The sequence below is a fragment of the Anolis sagrei genome, chromosome 2 (genome assembly GCF_037176765.1).
Source record: "Anolis sagrei isolate rAnoSag1 chromosome 2, rAnoSag1.mat, whole genome shotgun sequence".
Lineage (NCBI taxonomy): Eukaryota > Metazoa > Chordata > Lepidosauria > Squamata > Dactyloidae > Anolis > Anolis sagrei.
The window spans coordinates 300,595,790-300,622,290 of record NC_090022.1 but is presented as its reverse complement, the minus strand read 5'-3'; the positions used below and the strand labels follow the sequence as shown (position 1 = coordinate 300,622,290).

At 46.5% G+C, this 26,501-nt stretch overlaps 1 protein-coding gene across 1 annotated transcript in view; it reads left to right on the top strand.

Moving 5' to 3' along the window:
* The first annotated feature begins 16,631 nt into the window (after window positions 1-16,631).
* Window positions 16,632-26,501, top strand: part of ARID3C (AT-rich interaction domain 3C) — a 150,028-nt gene continuing 140,158 nt past the window's right edge. The window contains exons 1-2 of the mRNA XM_060761144.2: window positions 16,632-17,039; window positions 25,316-25,963. Coding sequence (XP_060617127.2) covers window positions 16,998-17,039; window positions 25,316-25,963 — 690 coding nt within the window. The 5' untranslated portion in view covers window positions 16,632-16,997. The remainder of the gene's footprint in view (window positions 17,040-25,315; window positions 25,964-26,501) is intronic.

Genomic DNA, 26,501 nt, shown 5'->3' with positions numbered 1-26,501 from the left:
CAGAAGAGACCCTTCGTTCCATCCTATCGCCTTCAGGGGCCCCATCTACACTGTCATATAAAATCCGCTTTGGACTGGATTATATGTCCAAAGCGATTGTGAGAGCCGTTCAGCAGTGGAACTCTCTGCCCCAGAGAGTGGTGGAGGCTCCTTCTTTGGAGGCTTTGAAACAGAGGCTGGCTGGCCATCTGTCAGGGGTGATTTGAATGCAATATTCCTGCTTCTTGGCAGAATGGGGTTGGACTGGATGGCCCATGAGGTCTCTTCCAACTCTTCGATTCTATGATTCTATGTCAGTGTAGACCAGTGTTTCTCAACCTTCCTAGTGCTGTGACCCCTAAATACAGTTCCTCATGTTGTGGTGACCCCCAACCATAACATTATTTTTGTTGCTACTTCAAACCTGTCATTCTGCTCCTGTTATGAATCATAATGCAAATCTCTGATATGCAGAATGTATTTTCATTCACTGGATCAAATTGGGCACAAATACCTGATACACCAAAATTTGAATACTGGTGGGGTTGGGGTGGTCAATCAGTGGCTGAGACTGACCCCGAGAGCGGCGGAGGCCCCCGCCTTCAAGTTGGTATGAACCGCAGCGGAGAGTTCTGCAGTTCCTGGGAGCCAAGTTTGGGACCAACTGATGAAATGTGCCCCAGCAGACAGCTCAAAACTAGGATTGCACTCAGCCTTCCATTACTTTTCCCCTCTCCTTACTTTGTAACAAATCCCTAATAAAGATACTTGAAAATTGCAACTTTTAACTTTTCCGCTTGATACTTTGTGTCCTTCGCTGCCTAAAGCTAACCCAAGCATGAAATAAACCTCTTTCTGGGCTCCGGACAACTGCGGGCCTGCCTGGGATGCCTTCTGGGTGTCCCGGGGAGGCCGGATCTGCATCAATTGGAACCGCGGATACGGAGGCCTTCCTATTGGGCCCCCGTATCCGCTAAAATCTCAAAATGGCGGATCGGCCCCGTTTTAATGCCATATTTTTCTGTACTCGATTCTTAACCAAACTGCTATCTCACTTTTCTCAATTTGGATCCCTACGCCCGGGAAATAATTATTTTGTTTTAAGGAATATAATTTGACAGAAAACAGCTGATTGTCAAGCTTTGCCGGTTCCGCACAAGCAGTCAATTTCAAGACCAAATGAAAGACACCCTCCTGGGCACACAGAAAACTGGGTGACTTGGAAGGCGCTGAACAGACTGCGCTCTGGCACCACGAGATGCAGAGCCAACCTCAAGAAATGGGGCCACAAAGTGGAATCCATGACATGCGAGTGCGGAGAAGAGCAAAGCATAGACCATGTATTACAATGCAACCTGAGCCCTGCCACATGCACAGTGGAGGAACTCCTTGCAGCCACACCAGAGGCACTCAAGTGGCCAGATACTGGTCAAATGACATTTAATAGAATACCAAGCTTGCAAATTTTGTGTTTTGTCTGTTTGTTAAAAATTTGTTAAAAATGTAATACAATTGTCTGGATGATACTGACACGATAAATAAATAAATCCCTTTAGCTGTCATTTCCCTATGGTGTGGCATCCTGGGAGATGTAGTTTGGGGAGGCACCGTCACCCTTTCACAGAAAAGGTGAAGAATCTTGCATAACTACAACTCCCATGATTCCACAGTATTGATCCCTGGCAGTGAAAGTGGGGTCAAAATGCATTAATTCCACAGTGTAGATCTTCCTGTACTTTTTGGACTAATGACTGAACCAAGGTACGGAAACAATTGCAATATTACGTTTTGTTGCAACTCCCTTACAAAACAGTTGCCTTGTTTTTGCTGTTTGATAAAGATGATTTGAAACATTTTTTATTGTGTGTTTCAGTGTTGTTACAAATTGTTGCTGTTTGGTAAGTTTATATGGCTGTATTGTCAAAGGCTTTCGTGGATGGAATCACTGGGTTGTTATGTGTTTTCCAGGCTGCCTGGCCATGTTCCAGAAGCATTCTCTCCTGACATTTCGCCCACATCTATGGCAGGCATCCTTAGAGGTTGTGAGGTCTGTTGAAAACTAGGAAGATGGGGTTTATATATCCAGGTGGGAGAAATAACTCTTGTCTGTTGGAGGTAGGTGTGAATGTTTCCATTGGCCACTTTGATTAGCATTTAATGGCCTGTCAGAGTCAGGTGTGCCTTCTTACTGCCTGAGGGAATCCTTTGTTGAGAGCTGATTAGCTGGCCCTGATTGTTTCTTGTCTGGAATTCCCCTGTTTTGAGTATTCTTTATTTACTTTTATGATGCAGTAAATGGATGGATGCAGTTTCGCACCACTTTAACTGCTACAGCTCAACACTATGAAATTCTGAGAGTTATCATTTTGCAGCCTTTAGCTTTCTCTGCCACATCCTGGTCCTTCACTAAACTATAACTCCCAGGGTTCCATAGATAGCATTGTGCCATAGCAGTTAAAGTGGTGCCATACTGCATTAATATAAGTGTAGATATATACTTTGAAACAATACAGAAAGTGTTATTGAGATCTGGCAACAACATTCTGTGTGTTTTTATTATATTTGGGTGTTTAAAGAAATACAATTTGTTCTGCAGCCAATATTGTCTTTGCATAATGGGCCCCCATCTACGCTGCTATTTAATCCACGTTAAAATTGCATTATATACTTAGTTTAGGGTCACATAGTTTAGGGTCTGGAGAACAAGTCCTATGAGGAGCGGCTTAAGGAGCTGGGCATGTTTAGCCTGAAGAAGAGAAGGCTGAGAGGAGATATGATAGCCAGGTATAAATATGTGAGAGGAAGCCACAGGGAGGAGGAGGGAGCAAGCTTGTTTTCTGCTTCCCTGGAGACTAGGATGCGGAACAATGGCTTCAAACTACAAGAAAGGAGATTCCATCTGAACATGAGGAAGAACTTCCTGACTGGGAGAGCCGTTCAGCAGTGGAACTCTCTGCCCCGGAGTGTGGTGGAGGCTCCTTCTTTGGAAACTTTTAAACAGAGGCTGGATGGCCTTCTGTCAGGGGTGATTTGAATGTAATATTCCTGCTTCTTGGCAGGGGGTTGGACTGGATGGCCCAGGAGGTCTCTTCCAACTCTGATTCTATAATGCAGTTTAACTGTACTGAACTGCATTATAAGTGTTTGTACCAGGCGTGGGCAAACTTCAACTCTCCAGGTGTTTTGAATGTCAACTCCCACAATTCCTAACAGTTTTGGGCCTTATCCTTTCCCCTTTCCTTTTCTGCTTAAGTTGCTGAGGTAGAAAAGGAATGGTGGGAGTTGAAGTCCAAAACAACTGGAGGGCCCAAGTTCTTGAAGCTTCCTAAGAGTCTGGTGGAATCTCCTCTGGAAGTTTTGAAGCAGAGGCTGGATGGCCATCTGTTGAGAGGACTTGGATTGTGCCTTCCTGCCTTGCAAAAGGGTTTTGGACTGAATGGTCCTTGCAGTACGTTTCATCTTTTTGTTTGGCCATACATGCCCATAGGGATACCAAGGGGCTTGTTTATAAAGCTATTGTCCTCCCAACCCTGCTATATGTCTGTGAAACGTGGACTGTCTACAGACATCACATGCAACTCCTGGAATGATTCCATCAGCGCTGCCTCTGGAAAATCCTGCAAATCTCTTGGGAAGACAGGCGGGGAAACGTCAGCGTGCTGGAAGAAGCAAAGACCACCAGCACTGAAGCGATGCTCCTCTGCCATCAACTCCACTGGATCGGCCACATTGTCCGGATACCCGACCACCGACTCCCAAAGCAGTTGCTGTACTCTGAACTCAAGAATGGAAAATGGAATGTATTGTCGAAGGCTTTCATGGCCGGAATCACTCAGTTCTTGTGGGTTTTTTTGGGCTATATGGCCATGTTCTAGAGGCATTTCTCCTGACGTTTCGCCTGCATCTATGGCAAGCATCCTCAGAGGTGAGGAAAATGGAAAATGGAATGTTGGTGGGCAGGAAAAGAGATGGAAAGATGGGCTCAAAGCCAGCCTTAAAAACTCTGGCATAGACACTGAGAACTGGGAAGCCCTGGCCCTTGACCGCTCCAGATGGAGGTCAGCTGTGACTAGCAGTGCTGCAGAATTTGAAGAGGCATGAATGGAGAGAAATGTGCCAAGAGGAAGGCGCGTCAAGCCAACCCCGACCGGGACCGCCTTCCACCTGGAAGCCAATGCCCTCACTACGGGAGAACATGCAGATCAAGAAGAGGGCTCCACAGTCACCTACGGACCCACCGCCAGGATACTACACTTGGAAGACCATCATCCTTGGAATACTAGGGATTGCCTAAGAAGAAGAAGAAGAAGATGCATACTTTGAAACAATACAGGAACTGTAATTGATGCTTATGATCTTACTTAGGCGATCCCTCGTTGGACGAGTATGATGGTCTTCCATGATGGGTTTCCTTGTAGATTCTTAGGTGGCTGTGGAGTCCTATTCTTGACCCGCATCTTCTCCCACAGTGAAGGCATTGGTTTCTAGGTGGAAGGCGGTCCCGGTTGGGGTTGGCTTGACACGCCTTCCTCCTGGCACGTTTCTCTCTTTCACCCTCCACTCGTGCCTCCTCGAATTCTGCAGCACTGCTGGTCACAGCTGATCTCCAGCTGGAGCGCTCAAGGGCCAGGGCTTCCCAGTTCTGTGTCTATGATCACAGATCTGGCAACAACATTTGGTGTGTTTTTATTATATTTGGGTGTTTAAAGAAATACAATTTGTTCTGCAGCCGATATTGTCTTTGCATAATGGGCACCCATCTACGCTGCTATTTAATGCACATACAAATTGCATTATATACTTAGCATAGGATCACATAACGCAGTTTAACTGTACTGAACTGCATTATAAGTGTCTATACCAGGTGTGGGCAAACTTCAACCCTCCAGGTGTTTTGAACTTCAATTCCCACAATTCCTAACAGTTTGGGGTCTTTTTTCCCTTTCCTTTTTGCTGAGGGGGAAAAGGAAGGTGCCTGTGGCTGTTAGGAATGGTGGGAGTTGAAGTCCAAAACAACTGGAGGGCCCAAGTTCTTGAAGCTTCCTAAGAGTCTGGTGGAATCTCCTCTGGAAGTTTGGAAGCAGAGGCTGGATGGCCATCTGTCGAGAGGACTTGGATTGTGCCTTCCTACCTTGCAAAAGGGGCTTGGACTAGAATGGTCCTTGGGGTCTGTTTCCTCTTGTTGTTTGGTCAAACATGTCCTGGTTTTCATGTATAGCCCTTTGGAAGGTCTGAGCATAGCATCACATAGCCTCTCTACTAGGCTATTGCCTTTTGGCTCTTGGAGTTGTCCCTCCTTCCTTCCTAGTTCCAGGGCCCTTCCTTTGATGCCCTGCAGCCCAAGCCTCTCCCTGATCGCTCCCCTTCTCTGCCTTAATTAACTGCTTCCTCTTCCTCAGCCCACACACTTCAATCAGCCCTTTAATTAGTAGATTACAAAGGGGAGCGTTTCCTTCTGAGTGCGGATGAAGAGCTTCCGGCTGAAACCCTCCAAGGGAGAAGGGCGCAGAAATCGAGCCTTCTCCTCCTGCGTAGGGTCCACATCTAAGCCTCTAGCTACAGAAATAGAATTAATGGATATATCCTGGATGGATGGGATCCTTGAAGTGACTGGATTGACCTTGAAGGAGCTGGGGGTGGTGACGACCGACAGGGAGCTCTGGCATGGACTGGTCCATGAGTGGACTGTGTCCAGAGGAGGGTGACTAAAATGATCAAGGGTCTGGAGAACAAGCCCTATGAGGAGTGGCTTAAGGAGCTGGGCATGTTTAGTGAAATCCTATGACCAGAAACAAAACCCATCCAAGGAAATGTCACATCTTGATGCGTCCAGTGATCTAGACACTAGACTCCTATTGATGCAAGCCAACACCACATTGGCTTTTTTTTGGTATGACCAAACAACAAGATGAAACAGACCCCCAGGACCATCTAGTCCAGTGTTTCTCAACCTGGGGGTCGGGACCCCTGGAGGGGTCGCAAGGGGGTGTCACAGGGGTCACCAAAGACCAGCAGAAAACACAGTATTGTCTGTTGGTCATATGGGGTTCTGTGTGGGAAGTCTGGACCAATTCCATCGTTGGTGGGGTTCAGAATGTTCTTTGATTGTGGGTGAACTATAAATCCCAGCAACTACAACTCCCAAAAGTCAAGGTCTATTTTCCCCAAACTCCACCACAGTTCACATTTGGGCATATTGAGTATTCATGCCATGTTTGGTCCATCATTGTTTGAGTCTACAGTGCTCTCTGGATGTTGGTGAACTACAACTCCAAAACTCAAGGTCATTGCCCACCAAACACTTCCAGTGTCTTCTGTGTGCCAAGTTTGGTTCAATTCCATTGTTGGTGGAGTTCAGAATGCTTTTTGATTGTAGGTGAACTATAAATCCCAACAACTGCAACTCTTAAAGGACGAAATCAATCCCCCCTCATAGAATCATAGAATCAAAGAGTTGGAAGAGACCTTGTGGGCCATCCAGTCCAACCCCATTCTGCCAAGAAGCAGGAATATTGCATTCAAATCACCCCTGACAGATGTCCATCCAGCCTCTGTTTCAAAGCTTCCAAAGAAGGAGCCTCCACCACACTCCGGGGCAGAGAGTTCCACTGCTGAACAGCTCTCACAGTCAGGAAGTTCTTCCTCATGTTCAGATGGAATCTCCTCTCTTGTAGTTTGAAGCCATTGTTCCATTGCGTCCTAGTCTGCAAGGAAGCAGAAAGGAAGCTTGCTCCCTCCCTCAACCCCCTCATTACTCAAATTTGAGAGTATTTGTGCCAAATTTGGTCCAGCAAATGAAAATACATCCCGCATATCAGTTATTTACATTACGATGCATAACAGTAGCAAACTTACAGTTGTGAAGTAGCAACGAAAATAATTTTATGGCTTGGGGGTCACCACAACATGAGGAACTGTATTAAGGGGTTGCGGCATTAGGAAGGTTGAGAACCACTGCTAGGCACAATCCAAGTCCTCTTGACAGATGGCCATCCAGCATCTGCTTCAAAACTTCCAGAGAATGTGACTCCACCAGACTCTTAGAATCATAGAATCAAAGAGTTGGAAGAGACCTCATGGGCCATCCAGTCCAACCCCATTCTGCCAAGAAGCAGGAATATTGCATTCAAATCACCCCTGACAGATGGCCATCCAGCCTCTGCTTAAAAGCTTCCAAAAAAGGAGCCTCCACCACACTCCGGGGCAGAGAGTTCCACTGCTGAACGGCTCTCACAGTCAGGAAGTTCTTCCTAATGTTCAGATGGAATCTCCTTTCTTCTAGTTTGAAGCCATTGTTCCACTATGCCCTGGTCTCCAGGGCAGCAGAAAACAAGCTTGCTCCCTTCTCCCTATGACTTCCCCTCACATATTTATCCATGGCCCTCATCATGTCTCCTCTCAGTCTTCTCTTCTTCAGGCTAAACATGCCCAGCTTTTAAGCCGCTCCTCATAGGGCTTGTTCTCCAGACCCTTGATCATTTTAGTCACCCTCCTCTGGACACATTCCAGCTTGTCAGCATCCCCCTTCAATTGTGGTGCCCAGAATTGGATACAGTATTCCAGATGTGGCCTAACCAAGGCAGAATAGAGCATGAATAGTATGACTTCCCTAGATCTAGACACTATACTATTGATGCAGGCCAAAATCCCATTGGCTTTTTTTGTATGACCAAACAACAAGATTAAACAGATCCCAAGGGCCATCTAATCCAAACCCTTCTTGCAAGGCATAAAGGCACAATCCAAATCCTCTCGATAGATGGCCATCCAGCGTCTGCTTCAAAACTTCCAGAGAATGTGACTCCACCAGATTCTTAGGAAGCTTCAAGAACTTGGGCCGTCCAGTTGATTTGGACTTCAACTCCCACACTTCCTAACAGCCTCAGGCCCCTTCCTTTCCCCTCTCAGCTGCTTAAGCGGCTGAAGGGAAAAAGGAAGGAGCCTGAGGCTGTTAGGAAGTATGGGAGTTGAAGTCCAAATCAACTGGACGGCCCAAGTTTGCCCATTCCTGGTCAAAACCCACAGACTCTGGTGTGGAGCTCCTCCTTGGTGACGAACTGAGCCAGTGCCAAAACCCTCTTTCTGCTTCCAGCCAGTTTATTATTTGCCTGCAATGGATGTCTTTGTCAGCGCAAGGTAAATAATAGACTCCAGTTGCTGAGATACTTGGCCAACCAACACTCTATAAATATAGATTGCCTTATAGATTATGTGCCACGGGGTAAGAAGGGGCCTGGCCTTTTCCTCCAAAGTGTCGGAAAGGAGAATTATCCGCAGAAGGTGCTTTCAGGGGGGCTGGGATCCTTCCTTTGCCATGCTTCCTTGCCTTGCTGGGGTCTCTAGGGCTAACTGTGGGGCTTTGCAGTAAGATGTGACTCATACAGAGACATTTCCTTGGATGGGTTTTGCTTCTGGTCACAGGATTTCACTGTATCTTGAATACAGGACACAGCAAACTAGAGATGGAGAAATGTTTATCTATTTATTTACAGTATTTATATCCCACCCTTCTCACCCCGTAGAAGACTCAGGATGGATCACAATGCACATATACATGGCAATAATTTAATGCCATAGACACACCACATATATAGACAGACACACAGAGGCTATTTAACTTTCCAGCTTCATTAGGGTATGACTGAAATCTGGCCACTGGGGGAGCTGTTGCTTTGCCGTCCACTTTTGACACTGATGGAGTACTTCCTCATGGCAAACATTCAATACCATAGACACACCACATATATAGACAGACACACAGAGGCTATTTAACTTTCCAGCTTCATGAGGGTATGACCGAAATCTGGCCACCGGGGGAGCTGTTGCTTCGCTGTCCACTTTTGACACTGATGGAGTACTTCCTCATGGCAAACATTCAATGCCATAGACACACCACATATATAGACAGACACACAGAGGCTATTTGCCATTCCAGCTTCATGAGAGTATGCTTGAATTCCGGCCACTGGGGGAGCTGTTGCTTCGCCGTCCACTTTTGACACTGATGGAGTACTTCCTCATGGCAAACATTCAATGCCATAGACACACCACATATACAGACAGACACACAGAGGCTATTTGCCATTCCAGCTTCATGAGGGTATGCTTGAATTCCGGCCACCGGGGGAGCTGTTGCTTCGCCGTCCACTTTTGACACTGATGGAGTACTTCCTCGTGGCAAACATTCAATACCATAGACACACAACATATATAGACAGACACACAGAGGCTACTTGCCATTCCAGCTTCATGAGGGTATGCTTGAATTCTGGCCACCGGGGGAGCTGTTGCTTCACCATCCATTTGTGACACCGATGGAGTACTTCCTCATTCTTTTGCACGCTGCTGGAGATTTTTATGGCATCGTAAATTAGTTAAATTAGCCTCCTCGCATAGGTAAAGGTAAAGGTTATCCCCTGACATTAAGTCCAGTCATGTCTGACTCTGGGGTGTGGTGCTCATCTCCATTTCTAAGCCGAAGAACCAGCGTTGCCCATAGACACCTCCAAGGTCATATGGCCACCATGACCGCATGAAGCGCCGTTACCTTCCCGCCGGAGCGGTACCTATTGATCTTCTCACATTTGCATGTTTTCGAACTGCTAGGTTGGCAGGAGCTGGGGCTAACAGGAGGAGCTCACTCTGCTCCCTGGATTTGAACCTGTGACCTTTCGATCAGCAAGTTCAGCAACTGTGCCACTGGGGGCTTCTTATAATCATGGGTAATAATGAACCCTATTGAAATGAACCACTTCTAGTGGAAGCATGTGACATGGGGTACCTGATAAATGCCCAGAGAGAACACCTCTAGCACTTGTACGATCATCCAGCACAACTGCTAGGTTGGCAGGAGCTAGGGCTGACAGCGGAAGCTCACGCTGCTCCCTGGAATCGAATCTGCGACCTTTTGGTCAACAAGCTCAGCAGCTCAGTGCTTTAACCCACTGCGCCAGTGCTTTAACCCCCCTCTCCTCGCATAAGCGGTACCTAAATTTCCTACTTGACAGATGCAACTGTCTTTCGGGCTGTAAAGGTCGACAACAAGCTAGACAAATGGTCGGGAGCTTACGCCGACCCAGGTTGGCTTCGAACTCACGACCTTTCGGTCAGTAGCGATTTTAATGCAGCTGATCCCCAACCAGCTGTGCCACAGCCCGGTCCTTTTAGATAGACTTGAATACAGGAAGATTGCTGCGAGGTGATACGGTCTCTCTAGGAATTTTCTAAGGCCTCCGGGTCATTCTCCTGGAAGTTATGATCATAAGAGCTATGCTGGAGAACCTAGCAAATTCCTAGAAAAAGAATGGAAGCCAGAAACTCTCTCGGAATCTCTATGAATGTATAGAGATACATGCAATCAGACTCCAATTTAGCTGCTTTGACATAATACTATGGAACCCTGGAAATTGTAGTTTGATGAGACAACAGAGAAGACCTTACAAAATAATAATAATAATAATAATAATAATAATAATAATAATAATGATAAATTTATTTACAGTATTTATATTCCACCCTTCTCACCCTGCAGGGGACTCTGGGTGGATTACAATGTACATATGCATGGCAAACATTCAATGCCATAGACACACCACACCACAATGCCAAATTTGGTTAGACCACATCTGCTTTGGTTAGACCACATCTGGAATACTGTGTCCAATTCTGGGCACCACAATTCAAGAGAGATATTGACAAGCTGGAATGTGTCCAGAGGAGGGCGACTAAAATGATCAAGGGTCTGGAGAACAAGCCCTATGAGGAGCGGCTTAGGGAACTGGGCATGTTTAGCCTGAAGAAGAGAAGGCTAAGAGGAGATATGATAGCCATGTATAAATATGTGAGAGGAAGCCACAGGGAGGAGGGAGCAAGCTTGTTTTCTGCTTCCCTGGAGAATAGGACGCAAGGGAACAATGGCTTCAAACTACAAGAGAGGAGATTCCATCTGAACATGAGGAAGAACTTCCTGACTGTGAGAGCCGTTCAGCAGTGGAACTCTCTGCCCCGGAGTGTGGTGGAGGCTCCTTCTTTGGAAGCTTTTAAGCAGAGGCTGGATGGCCATCTGTCAGGGGTGATTTGAATGCAATATTCCTGCTTCTTGGCAGAATGGGGTTGGACTGGATGGCCCATGAGGTCTCTTCCAACTCTTTGATTCTATGATTCTATGATTCTAAATTCAATGCCATAGACACACAGAGGCTATTTAACTTTCCAGCTTCATGACGGTACGATTGAATTCCAGCCACTGGGGGAGCTGTTGCTTCACCATCCACTTGTGACACTGATGGAGTACTTCCTCATTCTTTTGCACGCTGCTGGAGATTTTTATGGCATCGTAATTTAGTTAAATTAGCATCCCTGCATAAGCGGTACTAAATTTCTGACTTGATAGATGCAATTGTCTTTCGGGCTGCAAACCAGAAAAAATAATTGACAAAATGGTTGGGGAGAAGAAAAGAAGACTGTTGCTGTAAAGTAAAAAATAAGTCAAAAAGTATTCTAAAAGTATTCTGGTTTTAATTGTTTTATTGTTTTTATATGGTTTATATTTTATATGTAATGTTTTGACTGTATTTTATTTTGTGGGGCATTGATTGCCAACTGTAAACTGCCTCAAGTCACCTCCAGGCTGAGAAGGGCGGTATACAAATATAGTAAATAAAATAAATAAATAAAGGTCAACAGCAAGCTAGATAAATGGTCGGGAGCTTACTCCGACCCAAGCTGGCTTCGAATTCATAACCTTTTGCTCAGTAGAGATTTTAATGCAGCTGACTCCCGAACAGCTGTGCCACAACCCGAAATATTGAATGGTGCAAAATAGCATCAAGGTACCTGATGCCAGAGGCTAAGCAGGGTTGGTCTCGGTTAGTACTTGGAGGGGAGACCGCCAAGAAATGGAAGACCAAGTGTTGGATCTCTTTCAAAGAAAGGAATGCACAAACCACTTACCAGCTGTGCCACAACCCGAAATATTGAATGGTGCAAAATAGCATCAAGGTGTCTGATGCCAGAAGCTAAGCAGGGTTGGTCTTGGTTAGTACTTGGAGGGGAGACCGCCAAGAAATGGAAGACCAAGTGTTGGATCTCTTTCAAAGAAAGGAATGCACAAACCACTTACCAGCTGTGCCACAACCCGAAATATTGAATGGTGCAAAATAGCATCAAGGTGTCTGATGCCAGAAGCTAAGCAGGGTTGGTCTTGGTTAGTACTTGGAGGGGAGACCGCCAAGAAATGGAAGACCAAATGTTGGATCTCTTTCAAAGAAAGGAATGCACAAACCACTTACCAGCTGTGCCACAACCCGAAATATTGAATGGTGCAAAATAGCATCAAGGTGTCTGATGCCAGAAGCTAAGCAGGGTTGGTCTTGGTTAGTACTTGGAGGGGAGACCGCCAAGAAATGGAAGACCAAATGTTGGATCTCTTTCAAAGAAAGGAATGCACAAACCACTTACCAGCTGTGCCACAACCCGAAATATTGAATGGTGCAAAATAGCATCAAGGTGTCTGATGCCAGAAGCTAAGCAGGGTTGGTCTTGGTTAGTACTTGGAGGGGAGACCGCCAAGAAATGGAAGACCAAATGTTGGATCTCTTTCAAAGGAGGGAATGGGCAAACCACTTTAAATACCACGGCTCAATGTTATGGAATCGTGGGAAGTGCAGTTTGGTAAAGCAGAGAAAGAGTAAAGACTTTTTGGTTGTTGTGAGTTTTTCCAGGCTGTATGGCCATGTTTCGGAAGCATTCTCTCCTGATGTTTCGCCTGCATCTATGACAGGCATCCTCAGAGGTTACCAGTATTAAAAGAACCTCTAAAATCATAGCAGTAAATAAAGAACAACACTCAACAACAGGGGGATTCCAGACAGAAACAATCAGGGCCAGCTTGCAAGGGATCCCCAGGGGCCATCCAGTCCAACCTCTTTCTGCTATGTAGGAAGTTGCAATCAGAGGCACCCATCCAATTCCTGTTTCAAAACATCCTGAGAGAGATACTCCCATTGGGCTCCAAATCAGCACTGCCCAACACTTTATCTAACCACCCTCTCCTCATTTTAAGACCTGGGGTGATAATAAAACCAGCCTGACCAGGAAGGCTGGTTTGGGACACACATAAGGGCTCATGGGGGTGCCTCAGGGCAGCCGGATCCTGTGTGTTGGTAAGGTGGAAAGAGATCTCCTTAGGGGCTTCAAAGCAAGGTGAAGGAGTGGTCAGCAGGCCGGCTACTCCAGAGACTGGGACACAATGGAGCCATGGATTCAAACAACAGGAAAAGAGATGACACTCAAACATTAGGAAAATATTGTGGTAGTAAAACCTGTTTGGCAATGGACTGTCTGATGGAGCCTCCTTCTCTGGAGGTTTCAAAGCAAAGCTGGATGGCCATCTGTTGGGAGGGTTTTGATTGTGTCGTCCTGCCAGGTGAAATGGTGTTGAACTTTGGGGGATTCCCTTCCAACTCTAGGATGTTTTGATTGTGTCTTCCAGCATAGCACGAAGTGGGTGAGACTGGATGTCCTTTGGGTGCCCTGTCAAACTCTCAGATTTGGAGTCTGATAAGACTATCCTCCTCTGGAGATTTTTAAGTAATGCTGGATGGCCATCTGTTGGTAGGGCTTTGATTGTGTCATCCTGTGAGGTGGAATAGAATTGAACTTTGGGGGATTTCCTTCCAACTCTCTGATGTTTTGATTGTGTCTTCCAGCATAGCAAGAAGTGGGTGAGACTGGATTTCCTTTGGGTGTCCTGTCAAACTCTCGGATTTGGAGTCTGATAAGACTCTCATCCTCTGGAGATTTTTAAGTAATGCTGGATGGCCATCTGTTGGTAGGGCTTTGGTTGTGTCATCCTGTGAGGTGCAAAGGGGTTGAACTTTGGGGGGTTCCCTTCCAACTCTAGGATGTTTTGATTGTGTTTTTTTGCATAGCAAGAAATGGGTGAGACTGGATTTCCTTTGGGTGCCCTGGCAAACTCTCAGGTTTGGAATCTGATAAGACTCTCCTCCTCTGGAGATTTTTAAGTAATGCTGGATGGCCATCTGTTGGTAGGGCTTTGATTGTGTCATCCTGCCAGGTGAAATGGTATTGAACTTTGGGGGATGCCCTTCCAACTCTAGGATGTTTTGTGTCTTCCTCCAAAGTGGGTGAGACTGGATGTCCTTTGGGTGCCCTGTCAAACTCTCAGATTTGGAGTCTAATAAGACTCTCCTCCTCTGGAGATTTTTAAGTAAAGCTGGATGGCCATCTATTGGTAGGGATTTGGTTGTGTTCTCCTGTGAGGTGCAAAGGGATTGAACTTTGGGGGAATTCCCTTCCAACTCTAGGATGTTTTGTTTGTGTCTTCCAGCATAGCAAGAAGTGGGTGAGACTGGATGTCCTTAGGGTGCCCTGTCAAACTCTCGGATTTGGAGTCTGATAAGACTCTCCTCCTCTGGAGGCTTTCAAACCAAGGCTGGATGGCCTTCTGCTAGAGAGCTTGGATTGTGTCTTCTGGCTTGGCAGAAGGGAGTTGGACTGGATGGCCTTACGATGTCCTTTCCAACTCTAGATGTTTCTATAGACAGGCCTGGGCAAACTTGGGCCCTCCGGGGGTTTTGGACTTCAACTCCCACAATTCCTAACAGTCTAGCGGCGGTTAGGAATTGTGGGAGTTGAAGTCCAAAACCACTGGAGGGTCCAAGTTTGCTCAGGCCTGCTATAGAGAGCCTCCTTCTCTGGAGCTTTCTATTTAGAGGCTTGAATGTCCCTCTCTCATTGTGTCTTCTTGCTTAGGTGAGACTGGATGGCTTCTGGAGTCCCAAATGTATGATCCTCCCTTATCTCTCCAAAACACCTGAAGGGCTAAAGTTTGCCCAGGTCTGCTGTAGAGAGCCTCCTTCTCTAGAGGTTGATGTCCCTCTGTCATTGTATCTTCTTGCTTAGCAAGGAGAGGTGAGACTGGATGGCTTCTGGAGTCCCCTTCCAAATGGATGATCTTTATCTCTCCAAAACACCTGGAGGGCTGAAGTTTGCCCAGGCCTGCTCTAGAGAGTCTCCTTCTTTGGAGGTTTCTATTTAGAGGCTTGGCTGTCCTTCTGTCGTTGTGTCTTCTTGCCTTGTGTCTTCTTGCTTAGGTGAGACTGGATGGCTTCTGGAGTCCTCAGGATGCTTGCCATAGATGCAGGCGAAACGTCAGGAGAGAATGCCTCTAGAACATGGCCATGTAGCCCGGAAAAACCTACAACAGTGTTTCTCAACCTAGGGGTCGGGACTCCTGGAGGGGTCGCAAGGGGGGTTTCAGAGGGGTCGCCAAAGGCCATCAGCAAACACAGTATTTTTGGTTGGTCATGGGGGTTCTGTGTGGGAAGTTTGACCCAATTCTATCATTGGTGGGGTTCACAATGCTCTTTGTAGGTGAACTATAAATTCCGGCAAATACAACTCCCAAATGTCAAGCTTTATTTTCCCCAAAGACTACCAGTGTTAACATTTGGGGGCATATTGAGTGTTCGTGCCAACTTTGATCCTGATTCATCATTGTTTGAGTCCTCAGTGCTCTCAAGATGTAGGTGAACTACAACTCCAAAACTCAAGGTCAATGCGCACCAAACCCTTCCAGTATTTTCTGTTGATCATAGGAGTTCTGTGTGCCAACTTTGGTTCAATCCCATTGTTGGTGGGGTTCAGAATGCTCTTTGTTTACATGTTAACTATAAATCCCAGCAACTACAACTCCCAACTGACAAAATCAATTCCCCTGCCAACCCCACCAATATTCAAATTTGGGCATACTGGGTATTTGTGCCAAATTTGCTCCAGTGAATGAAAATACACCCTGCAGATCATTATTTACATGGTGATTCATAATGTTAGGGTTATGGTTGGGGGTCACCACAACATGAGGAACTGTATTAAGGGGTCGCGGCATTAGGAAGGTTGAGAACCACTGAGAGGCATTCTCTCCTGACGTTTCGCCTGCATCTATGGCAAGCATCCTCAGAGGTTGTGAGGTCTGTTGGAACTAGGAAAAAGGGTTTATATATCTGTGGAATGACCAGGGTGGGACAAAGAACTCTTGTCTGCTGGAGCTGGGTGTGAATGTTCCAACTGACCACCTTGATTAGCATATAACGTTGAATCATTCACACCTAGCTCCAGCAGACAAGAGTCCTTTGTCCCACCCTGGTCATTCCACAGATATATAAACCCTTTTTCCTATTTCCAATAGACCTCACTACCTCTGAGGATGCTTGCCATAGATGCAGGTGAAATGTCAGGAGAGAATGCCTCAAGACCATGGCCATATAGCCCGAAAAAAACCTACAACAACCCAGTATCCTATGTTTCTGAAATATCGGATTCCCTGTACTCCTCTTGACTTCACTCTCAGCCTTCTCTTCTGCAGGCTCAACATGCCCAGCTCTTTAAGCCGCTCCTCATAGGGCTTCGTGAAGGATAAAACCAGCCTGATCAGGGAGGCCAGTTTGGGGCGGCACAGAAGAGCCTGAAGGAAACTGGAGAAGGTGAGCCCCTTGGGTTTGGAGCCTTAGAGTCCCAGTGGGCAGAGCAAGGCCAAGCCAAGCCAAGCCCCCCCCCCCCCCTTCAGACCCAACCCCTTCTCCTCTTCTTCCTCCTCCTCCTTGGACTCCACGCACTCTCTTTCGCTCTCCTTCCCCGAGGCGTTGTTTGCCAAGGCGGCGGCAAGGCGAGGAAGGAGAGAGGAGAAAGAGAGAGAGAAGGAGGGAGGGGGGTCCTGCCTTTTCCCTTAGAGGGGCTTCTTGCCTGGGGTGGTCGCCCACTTGTTGCCAAAGAGAAGGAGGAGAAGAAGGAAGGAAGGAAGGAAGGAGGAGAAGAAGGCTCTCCAGGCAAGCCGGCAGCCTGGTTGGGGGGAAGCCCACCCCTCCTCCCTCTCCTCAGGGCTGAGCCTCCCATCCCGCCCCCTCCCCAAAGGGCAGACCCTCCCCTGGGCACCAAGGAAGGAAGGAAGGAGGAAAGGAGGAAGGAAGAGAAGCAGAAGGAGCTCCAGGCGCCGGATCATGGTGGAGAACACCCGCCTCGTCGCCGCCAAAGCCGCCCTGGTAAGCTCTTTTCCTGGGGGAGACAAGCAGAGATGGAAAGAGGGGTCTTGTTGGTTTATTTTTGGGGAGGGGTCTTGCTTCCCCTTGCAGCCCCCTCCCCAGTATTTGGAGTCTGAAAGTGGCCAAAGCGGTGGGCTCTTTGGAGAGAGGAGCAGCAGGCACTTACCTGGTAAGAAAGGAAGGAAAGAAGGAAGGAACTTCCAAGGGTCTTCTTCTTCCTTCTCCTTCTCTTCTCCTCTTTTCCAAAGCTTCCCCTTGCAGCCCCCTCCCCAATATTTGGAGTCTGAAAGTGGCCAAGGCGGTGGGCTCTTTGGGAGAGGAGCAGCAGGCACTTACCTGGGAAGAAAGGAAAGAAGGAAGAAAGGAACTTCCAAGGGTCTTCTTCTTCCTTCTCCTTCTCTTCTCCTCTTTTCCAAAGCTTCTCTTTGCAGCCCCTCCCCAGTATTTGGAGTCTGAAAGTGGCCAAAGCGGTGGGCTCTTTGGAGAGAGGAGCAGCAGGCACTTACCTGGGAAGAAAGGAAGAAAAGAACTTCCAAGGATCTTCTTCTTCCTTCTCCTTCTCTTCTCCTCTTTTCCAAAGCTTCCCTTTGCAGCCCCCTCCCCAGTATTTGGAGTCTGAAAGTGGTCAAGGCGGTGGGCTCTTTGGAGAGAGGAGCAGCAGGCACTTACCTGGGAAGAAAGGAAGGAAAGAAGGAAGGAACTTCCAAGGATCTTCTTCTTCCTTCTCCTTCTCTTCTCCTCTTTTCCAAAGCTTCTCTTTGCAGCCCCTCCCCAATATTTGGAGGCTGAAAGTGGCCAAGGCGGTGGGCTCTTTGGGAGAGGAGTAGCAGGCACTTACCTGGGAAGGAAGGAAGAAAGGCACTTCCAAGGGTCTTCTTCTTCCTTCTTCCTCCTCTTCTCCTCTTTTCCAGAGCTTCCCTTTGCAGCCCCTTCCCAGTATTTGGAGTCTGAAAGTGGTCAAGGCGGTGGGCTCTCTGGGAGAGGAGCAGCAGGCACTTACCTGGGAAGAAAGGAAGGAAAGAAGGAAGGAACTTCCAAGGGTCTTCTTCTTCCTTCTCCTCTCCTTCTCCTCTTTCCAAAGCTTCCTTGGAAGAAGGTAAGGCGAGGGTGCCATCCACACTGCATTCCTCTCTTAATCCCAATCTGGAGGTCCTCCCCAAAGCAAACACCCTTCAGGGAAATGGCCAAGCAAGCCAGCCATGGGGAGGCAGAAGAATGGCATCTCCCAATATTGGGGGCTGGTTTGGAAGGGGAGAGGCTGGACTCCCCAAGGTAGAAAGGTCTCCCCACAGATTGGAATGTCCTCCTCCTTCAGAAGTCATGAGCAATGTCTTTGAGACCCATCCTGTCAAGTTAGAAAGGGAGAGGCAAATGGGGAAGAGAAACTGGGGGGACACTTGGGGTGCCAAACTCAGAAGGTGGTTCTCAATCTGAGGGAATAGTGAATAATAATAATAATAATAATAATAATAATAATAATAATTAAGTTCAATAACAACAATAATAATAAGGTTCCAATTTGGGGGTATAGTGAATAGTAGTAGTAGTAGTAGTAGTAGTAGTAGTAATAATAATATAGCAGTAATAATAATGAGGTTCCAATCTTGGGGGAAAGTGAAATAATGAAGAGGAGGAAGAGGAGGTTGTTCCCAATCTGGGGGAATAGTGAATAATAATAATAATAATAATAATAATAATAGCAATAATAATATGGTTCCAATTTGGGGAAATACTGAATAATAATAATAATAATAATAATAATAATAGCAATAATAATATGGTTCCAATTCGAGGGAATAGTGAATAATAATAATAATAATAATAATAATAATAATAATAATAGCAATAATAATATGGTTCCAATTTGGGGAAATACTGAATAATAATAATAATAATAATAATAATAATAATAATAATAATTAAAAAAGAGCAATAACAATAATATTAAGGTTCCAACCTGGGGGAAGGGTTAATAATAATAATAATAATAATAATAATAATAATAAATACAGGAATAATAACAACAATCATTATTAATATTAGCATTCGACAATAATAATAATGGAGGAGGAGGTTGTTCCCAATCTGAAGGAATAGAGAATAATAATAATAATAATAATAATAGCAATAATAATATGGTTCCAATTTGGGGGAATACGGAATAATAATAATAATAGCAATAACAATAATAATAATAAGGTTCGAATCTGGGGGAAGGGTGAAAATAATAATAATAATAATAATAATAATAATAATAATAATAAATATAGCAATAATAATAATAATGAGGTTCCAATCTTGGGGGAACTTCATTATTATTATTAGCCTTCGACAATAATAATATGGTTGCAATTTGGGGGGAATAGTGAAATAATAATGAAGAGGAGGAGGAGGTTGTTCCCAATCTGGTGGAATAGTGAATAATAATAATAATAATAATAGCAATAACAATAATGGTAATGATACGGTTTCAATCTGGGGGATTAGTGAATGATAATAATAATAATAATAATAAATAATAATAATAATATAGCAATAAAAATAATAATAATGAGGTTCCAGTTTTTGAGAAACTGAAATAATGAGGAGGAGAAGGAAGCTGTTCCCAATCTGGGGATCAGTGAGTAATAATAATTGTTATTAATAGCAATAATAATAATGTTTCATTCTTGGAGGAAAGTGCAATAATAATAATAATGAGGAGGAGGGGGACGATGACGAAGAGGTTGTTCCCAACCTGGGGAGTAGTGAAATATTATTATTATTATTATATTTAATTTTATTTATTTATTTATTTATTTACGGCATTTATATGCCACCCTTCTCACCTCGAAGGGGAACTTAGAGTGGCTTACAAGATATATTTTCATACAATATATTATATTATTAGCACAGTACAATATCAGTAAAATATCAGGAGCTGGGGGTGGTGATGGCTGACAGGGAGCTCTGGCGTGGGCTGGTCCATGAGGTCACGAAGAGTTGGAGGCAACTGAATGAATGAACAACAACAATATCAGTATTATATATTACTATGTTGCACTATACCATTATATTGTAATATTATTAGTAGTATTACATGTAATGCAAATATATAATTATAATATTGGATTATTATTACTAGTATTATCTTGTATTGCATTTTAATATTATAATATATAACACTATGTAACCCGGGTTATATTATTATATTATATTTCCTAATTGAGTCTATCATTAAAAAAACATGGGAAAAGTTTACCAAACTACCAAAACTTTGTTTATTTGAGGGAGGGGCATCCTGCTGCAGGACATTTTTGCGCCAGTTTTTCAGTTATTTAGAGTCTCAACCAATTCAAAAGAGTTTGTGGCAGGCCCAAAAACAAAGTTTCTGGAGGAGAACAACTACTTTTCCAATTGGACAGGAAATAATACTTCCAAACCAGGAACAGAACATTTTTTACACATTTGGCTACATAGTGTCATAATAGAGTTCCCAATCTGGAAAATTAAAAAGATACTAATCAGGTTCCCAATCTTGGGGAGAAAGTGCACTGGAGGTCATAATAATCTACTTGTGGGTAATCACCAACTTCGAGCTCGGTTTTGGGGATGGGAAGGGCGACTAAAAAGAGTTGTAAGCCCCTTCCTTCCTCCTTCTGAGGCCAATGGGGATGTGAGGAAGGATGCCATGAAATCTCCAAGAGTCTCAGAAGGAGAAGCAGTTTGGGGGAGACCTTTTTGGGGGGAGGAAACGGGAGTGCGAGCAACTATGTTTTGCAGGCGCGACTTGGCGTGGAAAGGTGATTTCTTTCTCGGGGGATGAATGAGAAAGAGGGGAAAGTACCCCACTTGTACATCTGGGTCTCTTGATTCAGGGGACACCCCAAAAGGGAAGGTTTCACGCAGTGGGGCACGTGGGGAGAGCGCGCAAAGAAGGGCGCACGCTTCAAGCTTCTTTGCGCGCTCTCCCCACGCGCCCCACTGCGTGAAACCTTCCCTTTTGGGCACGAAGGGAAACCTGGGACGACCCTCCCCACTTCTACCCCCTTTTGGAACCCCTCCTTTTTTTCTTTCCACCTCCTTTCCCCCGTTTTCCGCGGTCCCCCCCTTCCCCTCTCCATTCCCGGCTTCAAGCGTGCGCCCTTCTTTGCGCGCTCTCCCCACGCGCCCCGCTGCGTGAAACCTTCCCTTTTTGGGCACGAAGGGAAACCTGGGACGACCCTCCTCACTTCTACCCCCTTTTGGAGCCCCTCCTTTTCTTCTTTCCGCCTCCTTTCCCCCGTTTTCCGCGGTCCCCCCTTCCCCTCTCCATTCCCGGCTTCAAGCGTGCGCCCTTCTTTGCGCGCTCTCCCCACGCGCCCCGTTGCGTGAAACCTTCCCTTTTTGGACACGAAGGGAAACCTGGGACGACCCTCCCCACTTCTATCCCCTTTTGGAACCCCTGCTTTTCTTCTTTCCGCCTGCTTTCCCCCGTTTTCCGCGGTCCCCCCTTCCCCTCTCCATTCCCGGCTTCAAGCGTGCGCCCTTCTTTGCGCGCTCTCCCCACGCGCCCCGCTGCGTGAAACCTTCCCTTTTTGGGCACGAAGGGAAACCTGGGACGGCCCTCCCCATTTCTACCCCCTTTTGGAGCCCCTCCTTTTCTTCTTTCCACCTTCTTTCCCCCGTTTTCCGCGGTCCCCTCTTCCCCTCTCCATTCCTGGCTTCAAGCGTGCGCCCTTCTTTGCGCGCTCTCCCCACGCGCCCCGCTGCGTGAAACCTTCCCTTTTTGGACACGGAGGGGAACCTGGGACGACCCTCCCCACTTCTATCCCCTTTTGGAACCCCTGCTTTTCTTCTTTCCGCCTGCTTTCCCCCGTTTTCCGCGGTCCCCCCTTCCCCTCTCCATTCCCGGCTTCAAGCGTGCGCCCTTCTTTGCGCGCTCTCCCCACGCGCCCCGCTGCGTGAAACCTTCCCTTTTTGGGCACGAAGGGAAACCTGGGACGACCCTCCTCACTTCTACCCCCTTTTGGAGCCCCTCCTTTTCTTCTTTCCGCCTCCTTTCCCCCGTTTTCCGCGGTCCCCCCCCTTCCCCTCTCCATTCCCGGCTTCAAGCGTGTGCCCTTCTTTGCGCGCTCTCCCCACGCGCCCCGCTGCGTGAAACCTTCCCTTTTTGGGCACGAAGGGAAACCTGGGACGACCCTCCCCATTTCTACCCCCTTTTGGAGCCCCTGCTTTTCTTCTTTCCGCCTCCTTTTCCCCCGTTTTCCGCGGTCCCCCCTTCGCCTCTCCATTCCGGGTTGGCTTCTTCTCTCTGGATGCACCTCAAGATCTTTTGTGTTGCTCCTGATGGCTCCCTTGTGAGTCTATCACAACATTTAGATTTGCCCCTCTCCTTTCCCAAAATGGGCCAAAAACAAACGATAGATCAGTGTTTCTCCACCTTCCCATTGCCACGACCCCCTTAATGCAGTTCCTCATGTTGTGGTGACCCCCCAACCCTAAAATTATTTTTGTTGCTCCTTCATAACTGTCATTTTGCTCAGGTCATGAATCACAATGTAAATAAATATCTGATATGCCGAATATATTTTCATTCACTGGACCAAATTTGGCACAAATATGCGATGCATCCAAATTTGAATACTGGTAGGGTTAATTTTGTCATTTGGGAGTTGTAGTTGCTGGGATTTGTAGTTCACCTACAATCAAAGAGCATCCTCAACTCCACCAATGATGGAATTGAACCAAACCTGGCACACGGAACTCTCATGATACTGGAAGGGTTTACTAAGCATTGACCTTGGGTTTGGGAGTTGTAGTTCTTCTACATCCAGATTCGAATACTGGTGGGGTTGATTTTGTCATTTGGGTGTTGTAATTGTGGGATTTATAGTTCACCTACATTCAAAGAGCATCCTCAACTCCACCAATGATGGAATTGAACCAAACTTGGCACACAGAACTCTCATGATACTGGAAGGGTTTACTAAGCATTGACCTTGGGTTTGGGAGTTGTAGTTCTTCTACATCCAGAGATGTTCTGTTACAAATGTAATATAATGGACTGGTTGCTCTGACACGACAAATAAAAAAAATACATCCAGAGAGCACTATGGACTCAAACAATGATGGATCTGGACCAAACTTGGCACGGATAGAACATGGCCATAGAACCCGAAAACACCTACAACAACCCAGTGATTCCAGCCATGAAAGCCTTCGACAATACCTTGGCACAGATACTCAATATGCCCAAATCTGAACACTGGTGGAGTTCCGGGGAAATAGATCTTGACATTTCGGAGTTGTAGTTGCTGGGATTTGTAGTTCACCTACAATCAAAGAGCATTCCAAACTCCACCAATGATGGAATTGAACCAAACTTGGCACACAGAACTCTCATGATACTGGAAGGGTTTAGTAAGCATTGACCTTGGGTTTGGGAGTTGTAGTTCTACATCCAGAAAGCACTGTGGATTCAAACAATGATAGATCTAGACCAAACTTGGCACAGATACTCAATATGCCCAAATCTGAGCACTGGTGGAGTTTGGGGGAAATAGATCTTGGCATTTGGGAGTTGTAGTTGCTGGGAATTACAGACCCTCAACCTCTGAGGATGCCTGCCATAGATGTGGGCGAAATGTCAGGAGAGAATGGTTCTGGAACATGGCCATGCAGCCTGGAAAACTCACAGCAATTCACAAAAATAATCAATGTTGGGGTGCTGTTGGGGTTCAGCCTGAGTTTGAACTTGAACCTGATTCTCTGTTTGTTCCTCCTGATGCAAATGAAAGTATATTTACTGATGCTAATGGAAATGTACCTCTTGATGCCAATGCTCCTGAAATTAGTGAGGAAGAAACTGCTGTAGGTTTGGAAAATGCCAATGTTCCTGAAATTAGTGAGGAAGGAACTTCTGTAGATTTGGAAAATGAAAGTACCAGTGTTCATGAGAATGTTTCAGAGGGAAGCCATGACCTTTCACTCCCTTCTGCACCTGGTAACTTTAATGAGAACAGAAGGGGCCAGATTTGGCAAGACAGAAGTAAATCACTCAGCTTGCGAAGGTCTTCCCGAATTAAAGAATTACAAACATTGGCTTCAAAGCAGAGGGGCGTTTCACGGAATCAATTCTTCGGCTTTAAGTGCCTTCCGCCGGGCTGACTTTCTCAGTTCAGGCATCGTTTCAGATTGATGAAGACCTTGGCAGTTCTCCCGGTTTCCCTGGCCATGGTCTTGAAAGATTTCTAGGATATCAAGTACGGTTAGTGGATTGCTAACAGGTTCCAGCATTTTACAGTGTGGCTTTGGGTTTTGCTTTGTCCATTTAAATTCATGTTTGCTGATTTTGCTGTGGCTTTTGACTTGCATTTTTCCTTTATTCTGTAACCATTTTTCTTCAATAAAAAAGGATTGTTTTTTCACAGTCAAGTGTGGTGGATAGTTATCTTAGGGCCTCGTTCCCTGCTCTGGATTGCAACAGGTGCATGGGGAAAATGGAAATGCTCTCCTTATTTCCGACACCATCTAACCCAGTGGTTCTCAACCTTGCTAATGCCGTGACCCCTTAATGCAGTTCCATATGTTGTGGTGACCCCCAACCATAATATTGTTTTTGTTGCTCCTTCATAACAGTCATTTTAGTACGGTTATAAATCGCAATGTAAATATCCGATATGCGAGATATATTTTCATTCACTGTAATAAATTGAGCACAAATACCCAATATGCCCAAATGTGAATGCTAGTGGGATTGGGGGAGAGGATTGATTTTGTAATTTGGGAGTTGTAGTTGCTGGGATTTATAGTTCACCTATAATCAAAAAGCATTCTGAACTCCACCAGCGATGGATTTAAACCCAACTTGGCACAAAGAACTCCCATGACCAACAGAAAACACTGGAAGAGTTTTGTGGGCATTGACCTTGAGTTTGGGAGTTGTAGTTCACCTATATCCAGAGGAGCGCTGTGGATTCATGCAATGATGGATCTGGACCAAACTTGGCACGAATACTCAGTATGCCCAAATGTGAACACTGGTAGAGTCTGGGGGAAAATAGACTTTGGCATTTGGGAGTTGTAGTTGTTGGGATTTATAGTTCACCTACAATCAAAGAGCATTCTGAACTCGACCAACAACAGAATTGGGTTAAACTTCCCACACAGAATCCCAATGACCACCAGGAAATACTATGTTTTGTGATGGTCTTTGGCGACCCCTTTGACACCCCCTCACGACCCCCTCAGGGGTCCCGACCCCCAGGTTGAGAAACACTGATCTAACCCCTTGCTTGTCTCTCCTCTCTCCTCAGGCTGCAGCGGCCGCCTTCTCTTCCTCCTCCTCTTCCTCTTCTTCCTCCTCCTCCTCCTCGGGGACCCCCAGCTGCCCCATGACGGCGGGGGCCCTGCGCCTGGAGGCTGTGATGGAGAACCTGCAGCGGGCGCAGGCGGCCAGGCTGAAGGAGGAGGCCGAGGAGAAGCGCCGCCGGGCTCAGGCCACACGTAGCTACGCCACTTCTGTCGCCACCCAGCCTGCCAACTCCAACAACCATCACCCCCAGCCCCGGCAGACCCACGCCCTGCCGCCTTTGATGCCCCTGCAGACCTGTGGCAGGGGCCCCATAGCTGGCTCAGGTGGAGGGATAGGCCGGGTTGGAGGGACACCTGGACCACTGAGAGCCCACCTGCAGAACCTGCCCAGCCAGGTCTCGGGCCAGCAGTGCCGAGCCCTAGAAGAAGAAGAAGAAGAGGAGGAGGAGGAAGAGAGGAAGGAGGAAGACGAGGAAGAGGAGGAGGAGGAAGAAGGAGAGGAGGATCCCAAGGCAGAGGCGGAAGAAGGGCAGCCCAATCCCAACTGCAATGCCTCCACTGAAGCCTCCGGTCCCTTGGCGGTCCGCTCGGTCCCAGAGCCACCGACGCCTCAGCCCCACGAATGGACCTACGAGGAGCAGTTCAAGCAGGTAGGACAGTGATGGGCAACCTTTTGAGCTTGGCGTGTCAAAATTTGCCAAAAACCTGAGCATAACTTGGGTGGGGTGTCAACTTCGAGAAAAAAATAAACTTAATTTTGCAATATTTATAGTATAAATAAGAAAAAATGTATATTCCATGCTGAGTTATGGAGTGAACAATGCTCCAACGTGCAGATGTTAAATTTGTAGAGCCTTTTACAAATTGAAGGATGGAATTAGATTGGCTCTGTGCTGGATGGGGTCGCACTCCCCCTGAAGACGCAGGTTCGCAGCTTGGGTGTGACCCTGGACTCATCGCTGAGCCTGGAGCCCCAGGTTTCGGCGGTGACCAGGGGAGCATTTGCACAGCTAAGGCTTGTGCGCCAGCTGCGCCCGTACCTTGGGAAGTCTGACTTGGCCACGGTAGTCCACGCTCTGGTTACATCCCGTTTAGACTACTGCAACGCTCTCTACGTGGGGTTGCCTTTGAAGACGGCCCGGAAGCTCCAAGTAGTCCAACGCTCGGCAGCCATGATCTTAACAGGGG